This window comes from Anastrepha ludens, chromosome 5, assembly GCF_028408465.1.
Source record: "Anastrepha ludens isolate Willacy chromosome 5, idAnaLude1.1, whole genome shotgun sequence".
Lineage (NCBI taxonomy): Eukaryota > Metazoa > Arthropoda > Insecta > Diptera > Tephritidae > Anastrepha > Anastrepha ludens.
In genome coordinates this window covers 115,989,336-116,008,372 of record NC_071501.1, presented here as the reverse complement: position 1 = coordinate 116,008,372, position 19,037 = coordinate 115,989,336, and the positions used below count along the sequence as shown (strand labels likewise).

Genomic DNA, 19,037 nt, shown 5'->3' with positions numbered 1-19,037 from the left:
GTGTAAATGGACACTAAGAAGAGCAAAGCGTGTCGCCAGTACAGGAGACAAATTCCCTTCTCTCTTCCGCGGCCGTCCTTCACCCACGAACAAAATGTTTCCCTTCCAGATGTCTCCTCGTGTAAATGGGCACTATTATTTTCATTTATAATCAAGCAAGACGTATTTGGACATTGAAGCCACTAAATTGCAAAAGCAAAGCGTATGTTTCACACATTTTGTTTTTGTACTACTGCTGTATGAATTCGCCATCTATTGAAGTAAAGAATGAGCAAGAAAGAAATTTTCCTGCTGGGATCACTTAATTAAACAGTTCACAGTAGCAGTTTCTATCGGGATGCCATGCTGCAAAAAACAAAAATATTTATGCCCGACGTACAGCCAGAATTGTCAAAAATACTTCATGCCCATACAATTTGTTAGAGGTATACGACAATAAAGTGAAAGTGGCGTTAATACTGAGCAAATAAAATTTGAAATTTTATCGGAAGCCTTATGTCTTGAAGTGAGCTACAGAAGCAGAAGTGAGTGAGAAAGATCAAAGTAAGAGATAGGAAAAAGCCTAAAATCATAGAGAAAGAGATTGCGTCAGCCGAATTCGCCGGGCCGTAAGAGCCTATGAGTAAGCAAGCGAAAGGAAGGGGATTTAAAAATCGCGAAAAATGAAGTAACCACTTTTTAATGACGGGAAGAAGCAAAGTCTGGAAGAAATTTACGATTATACAAGAAAATTAACTTAAGGGCCGTTAAAATAAAGTAAGTTTAAGAATTAAAAAAAGTAATTTTGAACTGTTTGAGCAGTCTTCCAAGCAATCGTTGTTAAGAGGGCAACGAAGTCACATGAGCAATGGTTGAGTTGTTTTTTGCATATATCATCAACACAATCACATATTTTGCCTACCTCTGATGTAAATAAACCGCTAACTCTGTTTCGACAGCAAATCAGCTGATTCCTTAAGAAACGCTGAAAGCCGGTTAAAGTCACACCTTCTGTATTCTCTCCACCGTTGGGTTTTGTTGTTAGAACTATTTCCTCAACGTTGGAATAAGCGCTTAATCAGAATACAATCGATAAATGGATAAGAAAAAGTGATTCCTCAATGTCCGGTTAGCGGGTACCTGTCAGTTAACTTCAAATTAAGTTTATTGGAAGAGCAGGTGCTCGTTAGCTACTAACTAAAACATTTACTTTAGGTTATAGCAGTGAAATAAACACATAAATAATATTTTACCATCCTTTCTATGGTAATAAATGTGACCGTCCGAAACGTCTGTACTATTACAAGGTTGGTTGGTTAGAGTGGCGATTCATTCAGAATCTAACTAGCACTTCCGCACCATTTTGTTGCCACATCCTCGTTACTAACTTGTTTAACAGTTATTTACAGCAAGACTATATCCAGTCGGTGCGGTTTAGGAACCTAATTAGGTTGTTGATGGCTAAGCCAGACAGTTGTTCGAGACTCTCGAGCATCGGTTTGCCCAGGTTTAACATTCTGTCCTTCCATAGGGCAGGGCATGCACAAAGGAAATGGAAGACTGTTTCCTTTTTCTCCGGTTGTTTACAACTATGACAGTATGTGTTGTGAGGGATGCCCATTTTGGCAGCTTGTTCTCCGATAGACTAAAAACCTGTTATTACAAGACTTTCTAAAAATTTCATTTCTCCCGAGAAACCGTGCATTAACTTTTGTTTTTCATAATTTAGGCTAAGTGCTATCAATTGCATATATTTTATATAAAATGTCTAGTTCTATCTTCAATTATTACAACATTCCATTATTCGGAAAAGCAAAGATGGCACATAAGTAGGCCAAACAATAAGATAAATTGCAAACAATAAAATAAATAAATAAATAATTGGCGCGTACACTTCTGTTAGGTGTTTGGCCGAGCTCCTCCTCCTATTTGTGGTGTGCGTCTTGATGTTGTTCCACAAATGGAACAAGGGAAAAAATATGTAATTGCACGAAAATATCATTAAAAACAATATAACGGTTGTTTCATTCTTATTTGTTTAGTAGTTGCGCTAAAATAACAAGTTTTTGAGTGGTTACTCTTTTCCTTTTTTTTTTTGAGTTGTTACGCTTTAACGTAACAAGTGCGATTTGTTTCAACATATTTTTTCCGCTCAAATGGCAGCATTTTATATTTAGCAGTATTTCTCTTATTGGCAACGTCATTCGTCACAAACGCGTTTGCCTTGAATGAAGAAGCAGAAGCAGAAGCAGCAGCAGCAGCAGCAGCAGTGATTGTAACAAATACATAAGTAAGCGAAAAGGAATTGTGTAGAAGTGAATAAAATTGTTCACCGTGAAAATATCAACAAGTGCGGCAGATTAGACTTAAACCATAAACATTCAATATGTGTAAAAATGCTTTTTTGATTGCTTTGCTCGTAATTGGTGAGTTCTATCAAATACAATTAGCCAACTTCACCACAACTGAACTCTTTTCATATGCCTCTAGCTACCTGCCATTTTTCAACGCTACATGCGGGTCGTCCAAGCAATTCTGCAGGACGCCGTAGCTACTATGGTGGCTATCAACCAGCGCCACCGGTGACAACAGAGCAACCACAAACGCCCAAAGAATATTTGGACAAAAAGTCGGGTTTCTCAACTTTCGGTATAATTTCGATAATATTTCTTATTATATTGGCCTGCTTGGCATTCTACTATGGCATTATGTGTTATCCATTTTTGTGTCGCGATGAGAAAAAATATCGCTTTATGGACGTATCATCGACCACATCAGCCACTTCACGTTCAATACAATCTATAGAAAATTTTCCGGTCGATCAAAAACACTGAGAGGGCCAAACGGAACGCTGTGGGAGGTCATTTGTATAAAAACGCTGGTATTAAGCGTTTTCAAGAATATGAAGCAACTCGAAAGACTATAAAAAATATTTTCTACTTTTCTTAGAATTTTTATAACTAAAATATTTTTACAACAAAATGTGGTTAAGGTTTTGTAATATGATTTTCTTTTACATATATTTTTGATAAATGATTGGTTGGTAATGCACTTCCAAGAATATGCTCAGTTACCACCACACGATAGCTGGCGGTGCGTCATCAATTTTACAAGCAGTCAGTACTTATGTTTTCATGCCTCACCTAATTTTTGTTTTGTTTTAATTTTTTATATTCTGGTGAAAATTTGCTCACTGCCAGTTGTGGATTGCGCTGGACCTCATTGAATAGCGTTTGCATTCGTATTGTTTTTGCATAAAGCAATAGACTAATCTTGCCTACTTCTACACTGATGCTGCTAACTCAATTTTATATATAAATGCATTTAAGACAATTTAAATACAAAAAACAAAAAAAATAATTTTAAAACACTCCAGGTTGTGTGAAAAAATAAGCGTACTTAAACTCAGCACAAATTATATTTTCGAACAAAACAAGCCCAATATACATATTGAAGGATATTAGTAGTAAATGTTTAAATACTTTTAAGGTTTTATGCATAGTACCGCTTCAAATCTGCAGCCTAATCGAATAAAAAAAAGAGGGATCTCAACGGGTATACAAGAAAATTGAGACAAAGTTGTTCGCCAATCATCACAAATGCCATTTTGTCGCTGGGGCAAAATATTTCATCAGCCAGTATCAACATCCAATAGTAATTTGTAGTGAATATTTTAAGTTTATGTAAGTAGAATTATATACAACTATAAAAGTAAATCCTTAATTCCCTTTTGTTGTAAGTTTTTATAAGTACATTTTAAGTAACAAAAAAAAAAAAAACTAAACCGAAAAAGTAAAGCTCAAATGACATTGCCAATTCGTCAAGCACTTTTTATACATTTGCATTTTTATGAATTTACAAACATACAAAATCTATATATATATATATTATATAAATCTATTAACATATACAATATACAGTGTAGTGATTGTTTATAATGACGCATTCAAAGTGGGTATTTTTATAGCATTTTTTATATGAACTTTTATGATAAATAAATACCGTACCATTTTTCGTACTTTCCTCTTTTACTATAAACATTTGTTTTCTTAATTTTTTTTTTCCTTAACGAGCGCGAGTGGTTTTGCTATGCATGACGTGTCAGCATAAATCGCTGGCACAGATCAAAATCACGTTTTAATAGCAAAGAATGTTTGCCAAACAAATGAGTCGAATGAAAAAATTAATATCTATTTTGTGCCGTGCAGACTAACGCATCAGCCTATGACTGTATGTAGCAAGTTAACGAAATCGAGAGAGGTATGCACATATAAGTATATATAAAAATAAACAGAAAGCCGGTAGTCCATTAATTAATGCTCGACCATCCGCAGTGAAACTAAGCAATCTTAACAACATTCACTCGCTCCCACGACAGTCGGTTCTACGTTACCGGAACGATCGGGATTTATATCCGGCCAAGGAGTGTCCCTTCAACACCATTCCCTTAACATTTATGGAGAATGTTAATGATACAACTAACACTGACTGGGTATACTCCTATATTCCCTGTGCTACCCATGTCCATTTAAACTGCAATTTAAAAAAAAAATACTCCTATTTAAAACAAAGTATTCAATAGGTTTAGATGGTACTTTTAATTCATTTACAAGGGCATACAATGAGCACACAAAATTGAAATAGAAAAAATATTATTTCACAATTAATTCGGTTTAGCATTTATATATATGTATATAAATATAACGTAAAACTACTTTTAGGTTATTTAAAAATAGTACAGAACTAAATTTAAAATTGTGTGGAACCTGATTATTTACTAAGTTGCAACACGTGAGTACTATAGCCACTTGTTACACATGTACTAGGGTATATCTACACATGTATGTATGTAGGTAGATAGGTAAATGCAATGGCATATTTTTAAGAATCCCTTTGGGCGCGACAATTTAAAATACTGTCGCACCCAAATAATAAGTAGATAGTGTAGAAAAAGGTTTGAACTTGAACTGAAGTTTGTTGACTTTGGTGGTTTCATTTTTGTTCCGCTCTATTCAATCCGTTACGTTCACCTACCGATTTTCTTTTCATTCATCGATAAATCTCTAAGTATTTTGGCATATCCCCATTTATATATGGATTTAAAGCTCATCCTTCTCATCATCCAAATCTACATCCGACAAGTCAATATCCTCTTCTGCTGGCAATTGACCATCCTTGCCGTCCCATGGCTTCACAGTTTCGATTGCTGGTTTCCTGGCGCCACGCACCGGTGCAGTGTGTCCACGTCCATAGGATATATCGCGCAAGAACTCATTGATGCCATCCTTGGAGAACGAGCCTTTCAGCACTGAGAACTTCATTTTCTTGAAATTCACTACAGCCATAGCTGGGTAGCCGAAACCGCCAATTTCTAAAGAATCTTCAAGTTTGCTTTGTGCACCACCCTCAGCCCAAACCCAACCCCATAATTTCTGTTTGTACTTTTCGCCCAATTCACGGAGTGTATCAAGGAATTTGTTGCGGCACTTAGCATCACAGTCGAGAATATGTGGCAGCACCGAGACCACGCAAAGTGGTTTACCCTCACAGGCTTCATCGAAGGATTTTTCATCAACAATTTCCGATAATTTGGGGGCGGGTACACTGTCCACGTGCTTATCGAGTGCCCAGCTGACGATATCAGATGCTGTGCGACCACCATCATACTCTGTGGCGTCACTGCTGCTCTTCTTGCCAGCAGGGAAGAATTTTATGGTGGGATAACCGCGAATACCATATTCCTATGAAAGAGTAAATTAAAGGCATTTAGTAGACACCAAACGAAAAAGTCTTAAACTAAAAATATTTATCTCAAACTGGTTGCCACTTACTGAAGCCTTGCTCTGATGCACGGTAGCATCCAATGCGCCCAACTTCACTTTACCCTTCAGCTCCTTGGCAGCCTTAGCCCATTCAGGTGCCAAATTCTTGCAATGACCACACCATGGCGCAAAGAATTCAACCAACCAAACATCATTTGAATCCAAAACCAGTTTGTCGAAGTTGTCATCAGTCAACTCAATGACGGCATCAGCGCCGCTACCACTGTTACTACTGCCACCGCTGCCGCCGCCTCCGCCGAGCACATCTTGCACCTTCTTTTTGGCCTCGGCAAGTGCCGCCTCCGCAATAGCTTTAGCAGTGCGTTGGCCGCTATAACTAATAGGCGATCGCTTGTTAGCACCGAAAATTTTGATAGTTGGGAAACCTTTAACATCATATTGACCGCCAAGTGTGCGATGCTCATCAGCGTTCACTGAACCAACTTTAACAACACCCTTTAGAGCTTTAGCCAATTTCTTGTATTCTGGCACTAGCGATTTGCAGTGACCGCACCACGGTGCAAAGAATTCAACAATCCAAATAGCATCGTCGCCGGTTACGAGACGATCGAAGTTGGAGGGCGTTAATTCCACCACGTCATCGCTTGGCGAATATAAAGCGGAAGCCGGCAGCGGCACTGTGGCCAAAGCGATTAGTAAAACCGCAGCTGTAAAGATAAAGGCGTGCATATATTGAAATCATGTTAGATAATGGAAAATAGTAAATCTCGATATTAAATGTTTCAAACTTACAAAGCATTAATTTCATTTTAGTTGATTTTATTTTTGTGGATATATGTATGTATGTACGTTGCACAGACTTTTCTAGACCGCTTAAGCGGAATCCGAACAAAGGAAACTATATTTTTACTAAATTAAATATCTATTATGTTTTTATCAAGGAAGACTTTGTGCTTGAGAACTAACAAGTAATTTTTCTTGTGCAAATACCCGATATTTCCAAATTTTACTTAATAATTACCGCACGCCTAAGATTATTTTTACTTGATTCTTTCTTCTCCCAGTCAGTAATGACACGGATTTTCTTAAATACTGCTGTCACTCTCAAACATTGCTCTTCTCTGACATCTGTTTGTTTCTGATTGGCTAATTTTTAGCACTACACGCTCCGACAGTGTTGTGGTTGTGCGACATTTTTAAAATCACTGAATTACATTTAATAATAGAAAACGTAGTTTTTCATACTACGAAATTGGATAAGGAAGCATTAATATTTTTAAGAGCGTGCTAGTAAAGTTCTAAACACTAATATCTACTACAATATGGGGAAATAGAAGATAGCGCCGTCCAAAAACCGCTGCTTTGATTTTAGTGAATTTGAATTTTCAGTGACATCAGTACAGAAAATAAACAAATTTTGGTGTGTAAATGTATGTACGTGTAGATGCATGTGTGCGCGATTTATTTCATTATATTACTTTAGCTTATTCTTTCTCTTTCTTTTTGTTGATTTTCTGAGCTGAAGTCTCAGCCCTGGGGAAGGCGCAATATTTGTTGTTGTTGTAAAGTTTATCACTCCCTGCTGGGCACAGCGAATTCGAAGTAGGTCCACGAAACGTGTTTCGACAGGGAGGTTCCAAAAGGAGAGGGGTATTAGGTGAGAATATTTAGGAGGACACGTGAATAGGGGGTACCTGCGCATGCCCGACATGTGTTAAGTATGTCGAGGCCGAGGTAATGCAATATCCTGAACTCAATTGTGCCAATTGTTGCTCATTAAAAGTCACGATAGCGCGCAACTCTACTCCTGCGGGATAGTAAAAGGAACGAAATGGGTATAATGTAGCGATCATTACACAAAGTCTTAGCAACATAACAAGTAAACTCGGAGCGCGGTTAGTACTGCGTTGCGATGGATCTTCCCAAACAGCTTAAATTATTTGGTTACCCTTACCCTACCCTAAATTGATTAGTATGAGTAGTATGCATATTTGCATAAAGGAACTTGCTTTTGAAGATTTCATACCCTGAGGAGTTATTAAACTTATTTTAAAAGCTACATTTATATATATTAGTTATAAGGGCATATGTGGATTAATAATTTCCTGTACAGATTAATTTTCAAACGAGAAAATCGCTGGACTTAGAGTAAACATACGGGAAACAATAAGTTAACAAAATATTATCAACCTTTTATTATATTTACTATGGAGGCCCTTTTTCTGTAGCCGTTTTGATTTCTCAGTGCTAAATGAGCACTTTTCGTTTTCTATGCTCATCTGTTGCTCAAAAGTATACGACGTTCTCCGGCATACTGGCTCAGGGGAAAAGATTTTTCCCTTTGACATGCATAATCCTGTTTTTTGTAGTTCATAATCAAATGGCTGGCTTATGTCTTCTCTACTCATATTGCAACAGTGGCGCCCAAACTGCAGTATGAAAGGTTTTTTGGTTGTTGCCTTACAGTCTAGGGTGTAACAGTGAGACAAGCATATGCTGAAATTATGAAGGTTTTCAATGAGCTGTGACTGTTCTCTGGTGACTATTTGGAATAGGGTTCGAGAAGGAAGAAAATAAGATGAGACATATTTTTGTTTACGTGAGGGTTAGTAATTAATATTGAATTCTTTTCATTTGAACGATTTGTGTTTCTTATTGCATTTGCCTTTACATACATACATACTATGTAAGGTAAGCAGAAATAACTACCTACGTAAACGAACTTGCTCTCTGCTGCCCAACTAGCGAACATCATACATATACGACTCTTAAGCATCGCTTGCAGTTACAATGCAAGTGTGTGTTGGCTGCTGTGAGAGCCAGTGCAGTTAACACCAAAGATCATACTCATCGCTCGCAGTTACTATGAAAGTGGGAGTCAACTACTGTGAGAGCGAACAGAGCAGTTAACAGTAAAGAGCAACTAAGTGTGAAGTTCACCTTCATCCGATTAGAATTGGTTAATGGGAGTTGTTTTCAAATGGACCAGCTTGGAGATGACTACGATTGCTAGCTTTGCTAAGCTTACAAGAATTACTGTAAATTCTTTTGTTAATTATTGACAGCAAGTAGGACCATTATACCATTCGCCGACCACACATGTCTGCACCTCTGTACGGACTTATTGCGTCGTATGTGTTTGTTGCTTGAAAACGGAGGATTTGTTTTGCAAAAATGTGGGCTTCTTTCAATTACACACCAAAGAGGACAATTTTTGAAGTACTGGATATTCTCTGTATGCTTGACACATGAAAAGTATGAATACTTTATCAAAAAAAGCATCAACTTCGATTTCCTCCAGTTAGTATTTTACTTGATAGGCGATTGGGCGAATGAGGATGATAGTCGTTTGAAGAAAATAATCGAAATCGTAGAAATTATCCCCATAATCCTCCAACTATTACTTAGGTACTTCAGAAGGGTCACCCATGTTTGAGAGGCTAGCCTGGTGATGCCAGACAAAGATGGGCACAAGTCCGTCTGTTTTCTGAAATCGGAAGTTTTGAAAAAATCCAGAAGCGTCTCTTTCATAGAGAGCGGCTCCCTAACATATTCCAAGTATTGTATTGGCCATCAAAATCTTAAACGTTTTATTATTTAATTGGCAATTTATTTGAAACATCCTTCACCAAAAATATTAAGCACCGGAATAAGAACTTAATTCCATTGTTTCCTCCCACCTAATCCATTAGCAATGCATTTTTGTTTTGTCTCCAGAGAAAAGTTTCCGACAGCAGAAAGCGATTTTTTGAAATTTGTATACCAGAACACAATCCGTGATGAACAAATGCATAAGTCTAACGAGTGCGGTCACAGTGAGTTATTTCTACAGGGACTCAGGCTGCTCAAAACCAAAATAGAGTTCACAATCCCCGACCTTAACTCAAGAAAGATTTTACGGTGCATTTTTCATAGAGAACCGAATGGAGGAAAGAGAAGGTGATTGGTGAAGCTGGCCTCCGAAGAAAGATACATTTTAAATTTTAGCGTTCAGTTACATATGCACATACACACATACATACATATATATCCTTTGCTTAAATAGAAAAAATCTGTACTTATTTATTGCCCCCATATCCTTATAACTGTTTTCTTAGTACTTCCAAACTCCTAAACTAAAAATAAATTTTCATAAATACGCCAAAAATGGTTGCCAAATTACCACAACGCAAAGAAAATCCAATGCTTTATAAGCTAATATAGCGCAATATAGTTAAATACCCCTCTACATTCCCATATAATAGTACTCCTATGTTGGGTATACCACATACCCGTACATGCACACCCACACAAACATACAAATGCATAAACTTCTGAACGAATAAAACAATTTTTTTGCGAACAATTACTACGGTCTACTTGTTTATTTACTCTTCTTAAGTACCTATATGAGAAAACATAAATCAAAATTAAAGCAGTTACAGCAGCAGCCCACACGTTCGGTCAGTTGTTATCCTTAATCCGAAGTCGTATGTTTGTACGTACGAGTATAAGTCGCCTGGTACGCTCGCTTGGCTTATTACTTAGGTAGCAGTTGGGGAGTGAGGGGTTGGGAGAATGAAGATGGAGAATGTTAGCCGAAGGAGAAGGGGTAAGCGCAACAGTTGGATTTGCAGCCAATTTATTGCCATTATTGTTGTAGAACAATTTGCGTGAGATCAAACGTATTCTTTTTTTTTTAATTCTTATTGTTTTACGGGTTTATTGTGGCGTATTGAGTTTAAGCAGAAATTCAAATAAAATTTCAAGTTCGCAAAGCTCGATGCGGGCACATATTTTTCATTTATATTTTATTAAAGAGTTTCTTTTTGAACTTAGACATCCATAATGGCGTTCTCAGGACTTGTAAGAAGTTAGAGAGCTTCTTGTCCACGCTAGCACTCTTAACGCTAAAAAAAATCAGAGTTTCTAAAAACCGTTTTTTTAATTTGGTTACTAACTTTTTTTTCACTCTTTTTTTAGTTTCGCTGTTAAACTTCTTTTTTCGTTTCAAACCGAGAACCAAAAATTCGGTTTTTGCATTCCCTAGAAGTCTAGCACAATTAACCCGTATATCTTCCAGAGAAGATTTAAACTTTATGGCGTACCAAAAACTTGAAGGGACTACTCAATTTGGTGTTGCTGATCTGGAAACGAAATAAAATCGCTTGGGTAGTCGTTTGTGAATATTATCTTTGACTGTTAAGAAGAACAAAACGCCATTGAAAACTATGAAAATTATGCCACGTACAAAGTTACAAAGAAGTTCTTTGTGGCTACATTTCGGTGCAAAAATCAGCAATGAATTCATTTGTAAGCTTTGTGAGGTGTTGACATTTTGAGGTGACACATCAAATTTAAAAGTCACCTGCAATGCAACCACCCCGGGGGTACAACAGCAATAATAAATTACCCAGAAACCCAAAATTTAGAAGCTTCCACCAGCCAAACTGAAGTAAGCGATTGAACATATTTTTCAGACTCTGCATACTTCACTCATCTTCCACATCTTCCACATCTATTCAACCATCAATTTGATCAAATTGATAAGCAACCTCAAAATAATAAGTATACAATACATACGAGGGTTGCCTCTTTGTTTTGCGCTTTTGCAACACTTTGATGAGCTGCCATTCGATATTTGTATCGAAAAGTTTGGTATATTTTAGTGTAAACTTTCACTTACGAGCTTCATTTTTTTTTTCAGGGAGTTGAAGAATTCATCTTGCCCAAAAGATATATAGAATTAACTCGTGAACATTTTCGTGCTATGATTTTTTACGACCTTCGACGTGGGTTATCGAAATAGGAGTGCATTGATCAACTACTTCGAGTTCCAATGTGGCCGTCGATCCTTACAGGACATATTTCGTGCAGGTCGTCCAAAAACGGTTGTTGTGTCAGAAACAATCGATCATATGCGTCAACTGATAATGCCAGATTGTCATGTGACATATTGCGAGATAGAGGCTCCCTTAGGAGGCATTAGTAGGACTAGCATACATACATTCAATATTGCATGAACAGTTGGTCATCAAGAAGATTTGTTCTCGTTGGATGTCGCAGAATTTGACAATTGGCCAAAATAGGACTCTAGTCGATTGGTGTAAAGAATAGTTGAAGAAATTCAGTTGCTGTAGTTGAAAGCAAGTCTATGAGAACGTAACAGGTGACCAATCTTGGATCTATGCATAAGAGCCGGAAACAAAACAGCAATCGACAGTATGAGGCGATCTTAAACCAATAAAAGTTGGTCGCTGAAGAAGCATCTCAACATAAACGATCGCTTGTTTTTTCGGAAAATCTGGTCATGCCGCAACTAAAAAACTTCTGTTAGGTGTTTGGCCGAGCCCCTCCTCCTATTTGTGGTGTGCGTCTTGATGTTGTTCCACAAATGGAGGGACCTACAGTTTCAAGCCGACTCCGAACGGCAGATATTTTTATGAGGAGCTTTTTCATGGCAGAAATACACTCGGAGGTTTGCCATTGCCTGCCGAGGGGCGACCGCTATTAAAAAAATGTTTTTATTAATTTTGCTTTCACCGAGATTCGAACCAACGACCTCTCTGTGAATTCTGAATGGTAATCACGCACCAACCCATTCGGCTACGGCGGCGGCAACTAGAGAAGCTAAAAACAGTCAAATCTGAGTAGTACACGACAATTTGTTTGCCAATAGTTAAGGATACTTAAGGAAAACCAATCACCGAAGACGAGCAATTCTTCACCAAGGCAGTGCCAGCTCTCACGTTTCGGCTTACACAAGTGAGTTTTTGGGCTCTTGAATGATCGAATTAATAGGTCATCCGCCTTACAGCCCTGATTTGGCACCTAATGATTTTTTTTTGTTCTAGAACATCAGAAATAAAATGCGAAGTCAACGTTTTTCATTGCCTGAAGAAGCTGTGGAAACCTTTAAACAGCTCGTTTTTGAGGTATCCAACGAGTGCAGGAGTGTATTGACTTCCAAGGAGAATATATTGGCAAACAATAAAGCCATTTTCATTACTATTTTACTGTGTTTTCATCAAAATGAATGCCGTCTCTCGTCAGGCAATGGCAAACCTCCAAGTGTTTTTCTATCTAAAAAAATCTCCTCATAAAAAAATATCTACGTTCGGCTTAAAACTGTAGATCCCTCCATTTGTGGAACAACATCAAGACGCACGCCACAAATAGGAGAAGCTCGCCCGAATACCCAATATAGAGTGTAAGCGCTAATTATTTATTTATTTTTTTTTTTAATTTTTTTTCTGAGTGTTTTCGGGTTTTTTATTTAACTTTTTAAGCCACTCTTTTGGAAACGGTGCTTATCCTTTGGCAAAATGGCAAAAATAATAATATTTTCTCCATTCAAGTCATAAGAGAAGCGAATATTCCATATTTTCATATCTGTCTATATTTTGGGGCCTGTAAAACTGTGTGGATTTGCCATCATCCCTAGCAGAAAAATACCTACAAGTCCTCCGATTAGCTGTGTTTATAGTTTATATCCGACCTCCAACTCACTTTCTAACTTAATGTGGATACCGAGAAATACCTATGCGTGTACACATAGGAATTTCTCTTACAAAAACTTACATCAGATCAAAAGGATTACAATTCAAATTTAGATGAAGATAAAGAGCATATGTTATTGTATTATAAAGGGTGTTTTTTTTAGAGGTTAGGTTTTCAAGTTGGCACTACTTTTTTCGTAGATGGTCTTTTTGACAGCTGTCACTTGATTTATGCTCAGTTTGGTTTGCCATTTCATAATGAATAGACTTACACCTGAACAACGTTTGCAAATCGTTCAAATTTATTACGAAAATAATGGTTCGGTTCGCGCGACGCATCGCGCGCTGCGTCCAATATTCGGTCGACATAATCGTCCATCAGAGTCACTAATTCGATTAACCATGGATCGGTTTCGCACCACGTTTGCTCTAGTGGATAATACGCATCCTCAGAGACGTCGTACAGTGCGCACCGAAGACGCTATTGCTGCTGTGGAGCAGAGTATCGAAGCAATTGGAGATGTGCCCATCCACTTTATGGAAGATTTTGTGGAAGGATCTTGGTTTGCGGGCTTACAAAATCCAACTCGTGCAAGAATTGAAGCCCAACGGCCATCAAGCGCGTCGCACGTTCGGTGAATGGGCCCAAAACGAGATGGCCACCGATCCTGATTTTCACAAGAAAATTTTGTTAAGCGATGAAGCTCACTTTTGGTTGAATGGGTTTGTCAATAAGCAAAATTGTCGTTGAGCATAATCCACAAGCCATTGCTGAGACGCCGTTACATCCTCAAAAAGTCACTGTTTGGTGTGCTCTATGGGCAGAGGGAATCATTGGTCCATATTTCTTTAAAAATGAAGCCGGCCATAATGTTACAGTCAATGGAGATCGCTATAGAGCCATGATTAATGACTTTTTCGTGCCTGAATTGGACGATGTTGATGTGGATGACCTTTGGTTCCAACAAGACGGCGCTACATGCCATACAGCCAACGCAACAATCGATTTATTGAAGGAAACTTTTGGTGAGCGCATTATCTCGCGCCGTGGACCTGTGGCGTGGCCTCCAAGATCGTGCGATATAATACCGCTGGACTATTTCTTGTGGGGCTATGTGAAGTCGCTTGTCTACTCAGATAAGCCCGAGACGATTGATGTCTTGGAAGAGAATATTCGGCGCGTTATTGCTGACATACGGCCCCAATTGCTGCAAAAAGAGGTCGAAAATTGGGCCTCTCGGCTGGAATTTATTCGAGCCAGCCGCGGCGGCCACTTGCCCGAAATCATTTTTAAAACATAATGGCAAACCCTTATCTTTATAATAAAGCTAAATTCTTGGCCATAACAGTAAATTATATACGTTTTATTTCATCTTGAAAACCTAACCTCTAAAAAAACACCCTTTATTAAGCCCCGATATGAAGGCCTACCAAGATACTTATGCATTCAATTTTCATAGACTACAAAATCCCATAAGTTCATAAAAGAGTCACAATAAATGCCACTACCGAATAAAAACTAGGAAAGGAAATTCAGTGAAACCATCGATAATGAAAAGCACGCAAAGTCGTGTGTCATAACAAATAACACTTTGATAAGAGCAAATCTAATTTCAAAACTCATATCCACGAATTTTTCTACCCCGTCCTGGCCATGAGCTCGCCCACATCCGAGTATGACTGAAGTGTGCATGTATGCATGTAAATAGATAGCAAATACATCTGTGTGTGATTGTAAGTGCAGTCATTCGATTGGCAAACAAATGCGCACAGTTCAATGAAATAGAAAAATGGATAACGGAAATGGAAGTGAAAAAATGACACCCATGAAGAAGCGAACGGTATCAAATGTAAGCCAAAAAAAAAAGGGGAAGTGGCACATGCATACAATATAACGGTATGTGTTCACATATGATTCTCAGGAAACTAATGGGTGTGTGATATTTTACAAACAAACAGAAAAAAAACAAAAAAAAGAAGAATAAAAAAAAAACAAAAAAAAAAAAAACAAGAAGAGAAAAAACAAGAAGAGCAAAAACACCAGTGAAGGTGTTGACTGTCGCAGGATTTTTATCACTGTAACGTGCTTCAGTTCATGAGGGAGAAAAGGATATCCATTTGAGTACTATAAGCGTCGAAAATAAGTAAACTGTAAAAGTAAATTTTTAGAAGTCAAAGCTAGATGCCAAAGTTCGGTTTGTTTTTTCATTTTCGGGCAAGTTTCGCCCAAGCGTAAATCACCCTGAAACACTGGAACATAAAAAACACAATTTCTTGCCTGAAACAAAACGTTACAATTATTTTTTATTGTTTTGTTGTTTTTTTCCCAATGTTTATCTTGTGTTTTTGCTTTTGTTTAATTCCTTTTCTTCCTTCATTAGTTAACCAGTTGGCCACTCAATTTCACAGTTTTCACAAATCCGCTCGCATTTTTTCTGGGCAACTTCAGGCTGCTGATACACTCAAATTACTCTCTCAAAGTGGAACCGAAAAAAGAAACACAAAACGGGCAGTTTCGGGCAGTTATGGGCATTGTATAGATCCATAAGTAAAAATCCTCTCAACTGGTCCAAAAAAAAACAAAATGCCCACAGCTGAGATCACCGATTCCAAAACGCTCTTTCATGTTACCTGGTTGCATAAAAAATGATTAAACTTCATAGAAAACCGTATCAAAAAGTATAAAAAATTTCGTAAAAATTCAGATATTTTTCATATTTTTTTATAGCTAAGAAATATATTAAAAATATTTGTTATTGTCAAGTCAAATATGGCTGTGTTCGTAAATGCAACATGACTTGCAGCATAAGCATCAGTTGCAACACTGCAAGTTTGACATTTGATACTTCTTATACAATTTTTGACAATTTGCAAATACGTTTGTTTGCATTTTTGAACGCGTATAATACAATACTAAAATGGAAATTTTGCTGAATCTAACACTAAACGAAATTTGTGAGCAAAGAAAAGATAGATTTTCTTTAAATTTAAGAAAAAGAAGGCTATTGAAGTCAAAGAGAAAAATGTTTAGTACAAATGTTTGCCTTTAAAAAGAAAAATACCTAAAAACAAATCGTTTATTAAAACAATAAAGTCGTTTCCCGAGGACCTTTTCTATTCCCATTTCCGAATGAATTGGGCCACTTTTAAAGTAAGGTTTTATAAGTTTTATGAAAATTAAAAATTTATAGTTTCACTTTAACAATTTGCTGTTGGCGGAGTCATTGAGTGCCTTGTACCATAAACTTCGTCGAAGTCCTCAAAATACCTCCAGGATGTATGTAGCTTCTCTACCGGAAGAATTATTTCTTTTCTTAATGCACTTGTACGTTACCAAGAGATTTAAGCATTTTCTCTGCGCTGTGGTGCTGTCCAGTCTTATATTGGGATTTACATTTGTAACTTCGGTCACAACTTTCTTCCACAATACATTTTTTTTCCTTCTACCCGATTTAAACTCGTCCTCCATATTCAACCGTACTCTCAGCAATAACTGTGTCTCCGCATTACTGAGATTTTCACTAAAAATTTAAAAATAATAATTTATACAATTATTATTAACATAATTTAACTAAATTTCAATACAAAAATTAAAATAAAACAGTTTTGCTTACTTTTCATCAGACATCGTAGTTAAATGCAGTAAACAATTTTTTGATAGAAATTATGAGTGACAACTGATAGAATTGTTGTCTTTTTGTTATGCAATTGTAGTTTGCGCGTCATGTTGCATTTACGAACACAGCCTATATTAGTTTTTATTTCTATTTGTCGATATTCAATTGTTCTACAAACTAACATAAAAATTTATGGTCGATCCAAAAATTATAGTACGCGAGATTGCGCCCATCAGAGAAACGCGACGTCCGACTGATGCACTTACATGAGAGAAATGTGAAAATGCGAACAATGTAAGAAGAAGAAATTGCACAAACAACATTCGAATAAATAGCATCAAACACACAGCGATTCTGTCAAATACACTGAAAGCGGAATAGCGTTACGAGATGGGTGCCATTACAGAATATACATCGTGGGGCGAGTAAAAAAACAAACGAAACATGTATTTATTTTTGTTAGTGTCCAAGTGGCTGCATATTTGACTAAAATGGAAGTTTAACGTGAAAATATAATAGAGGGGAAACTTACAATGCCCACTTGTCGGGGGATCTTTAGTAAAAATTTGGGAATACATATAAAGAAAATTTATAACCAGAATATTTTCATTCATACAAATGATGATAATCTATGTATTTTGATTGAATCTAAACTCGTAAGCATAAGAAAGTAGTAGATTCTGCCGTATGGATAGATTTAGTGTTATACTAATTCTGATACCCTTGCGCTGTATCTGGGAAAAGTGGTAGTTGGATCCATAGTGCGGACTGTGGAGGGCACAACTTTTGAATAAAGGACTATTTGTTTACACTGAAGATTCAATTCAGAGAACTGCGGCTCGTGGTCAGAAACTTGCTGACACTCAACCTATCGGGCTGAAACTCAGACCAACACCTTTCAGCTATAAGAGTTGTATGTACTCGTATGAAATTGGTTGGGTTTTAAAAATCATAACTACTGATCAGTGTAGAGACGTTTGGTCTCTATGAAATGAAAATGAAATTTTACCTGCCTGAATAAATGATAATTTCTTATGTTTGTTCTAGGAAACGTAAACATTAATAAGATCAAAATTATGGTGGTGTGGTTAAGGCGTTATATACTAGGGCGGGTCGATTTAAAAATCGCTCATTGCTCTGTGAAAATCGTATTCTAGGGATCAAAATAAGAAACTTTGCCGAAGGAACCATTCCTCTAAAACGAATTCTGATGCCCTCCAATTTCAAAATATCACCATTTTTGGCCTTTACATGAAAAAATCAGCTAAATGGCTATGTTTTTTCTTTATTTTTATTTATTTATAATAATATTTATTATTTATTTATAATAATATCTATTTTTTCTCTTAAGAAATTTATTTAGTCAGAACATGTGTAAATGAAAAAATTAATTTAAGTGAGTTATAGAAAAGAAACTAAAAAGTTCGACCCAAATTGGGGGACATCAGAATTCGTTTTAGAGGTATGGTTCCTTCGGCAAAGTTTCTTATTTTGATCCCTAGAATATGATTTTCACAGAGCAATGGGCGATTTTTTTGCCTCCCCACAAATCGATCCGGCCTATTATATACAGTTAGTCAATCGAAAACGGCTAAACCGATTAGTCTCAAATTTTAACACGAGCTTCTTAAATATAAATCGATCACCGATATATATATGTACATATTTTTTATGAATAATTTCAGGCCGAAATTTTGGTCAAAAATCGATCTTTTTTTGAGAAACCGCCATTTTATCCAAAAATTTTATTTTGCTTATTCCTTCGATTAATTACTAGATTTAACATTACTTTACAGAAATTTGTTTGGTTTTTTAATTTCAGAGAATCCAGTTCAGAGATATAGTGGTCACCGCAAAACGTCTTTTTTGAGAGGAGCTTCGGGAGATCAGCTGTAGCTTCTTTCCAAATAAATATTTTCACTAATACTAAGTCTTAAAATACAGTTAAAAGATAATATAATATGTGTACAAGTTTTTAGATCAATAAATTTAAAAACTTTTTTTCAGAAAATTCGCTTTTTTCAGTCTTCTAACTGTATTATAACCCTTCAAGTCCGAAACAATTGCATGCCCAAAATTTTCGCTTATGATTCACTTAAGGGATCCTTCGCGAATATCTCTTCTGTGCTAAGATCATTGACCATTGCTTAAATAGTCGCCTAGGAGATAAGCTGTGTAAG

General features: G+C 36.8%; 2 protein-coding genes across 2 annotated transcripts; one reads left to right on the top strand and one right to left on the bottom strand.

Moving 5' to 3' along the window:
- Window positions 1–2,203: 2,203 nt before the first annotated feature.
- Window positions 2,204–3,783, top strand: LOC128863177 (uncharacterized). Its single transcript, XM_054102178.1, has 2 exons — window positions 2,204–2,405; window positions 2,470–3,783. The coding sequence occupies exons 1-2, from the start codon at window positions 2,366–2,368 to the stop codon at window positions 2,811–2,813; spliced, it is 384 nt and encodes a 127-aa protein (XP_053958153.1). The 5' UTR covers window positions 2,204–2,365; the 3' UTR covers window positions 2,814–3,783.
- A 775-nt stretch (window positions 3,784–4,558) lies between these two features.
- On the bottom strand, window positions 4,559–6,855 carry LOC128863176 (protein disulfide-isomerase A6 homolog). Its single transcript, XM_054102177.1, has 3 exons — window positions 6,555–6,855; window positions 5,811–6,469; window positions 4,559–5,720 (listed from the first exon to the last, which is right to left on the bottom strand). Exons 1-3 carry the CDS (start codon window positions 6,568–6,570, stop codon window positions 5,079–5,081), a joined length of 1,317 nt encoding a protein of 438 aa, XP_053958152.1. The 5' UTR covers window positions 6,571–6,855; the 3' UTR covers window positions 4,559–5,078.
- Between the last annotated feature and the right edge of the window lie 12,182 nt (window positions 6,856–19,037).

Coding starts and splice junctions, on each gene's coding strand:
- LOC128863177 (XM_054102178.1), top strand. CDS start 2,366: ATGTGTAAAAATGCTTTTTTGATTGCTTTGCTCGTAATTG. Junction 2,406..2,469: donor GATTGCTTTGCTCGTAATTG/GTGAGTTCTATC, acceptor ATATGCCTCTAG/CTACCTGCCATTTTTCAACG.
- LOC128863176 (XM_054102177.1), bottom strand. Junction 5,721..5,810: donor TGCATCAGAGCAAGGCTTCA/GTAAGTGGCAAC, acceptor ACTCTTTCATAG/GAATATGGTATTCGCGGTTA.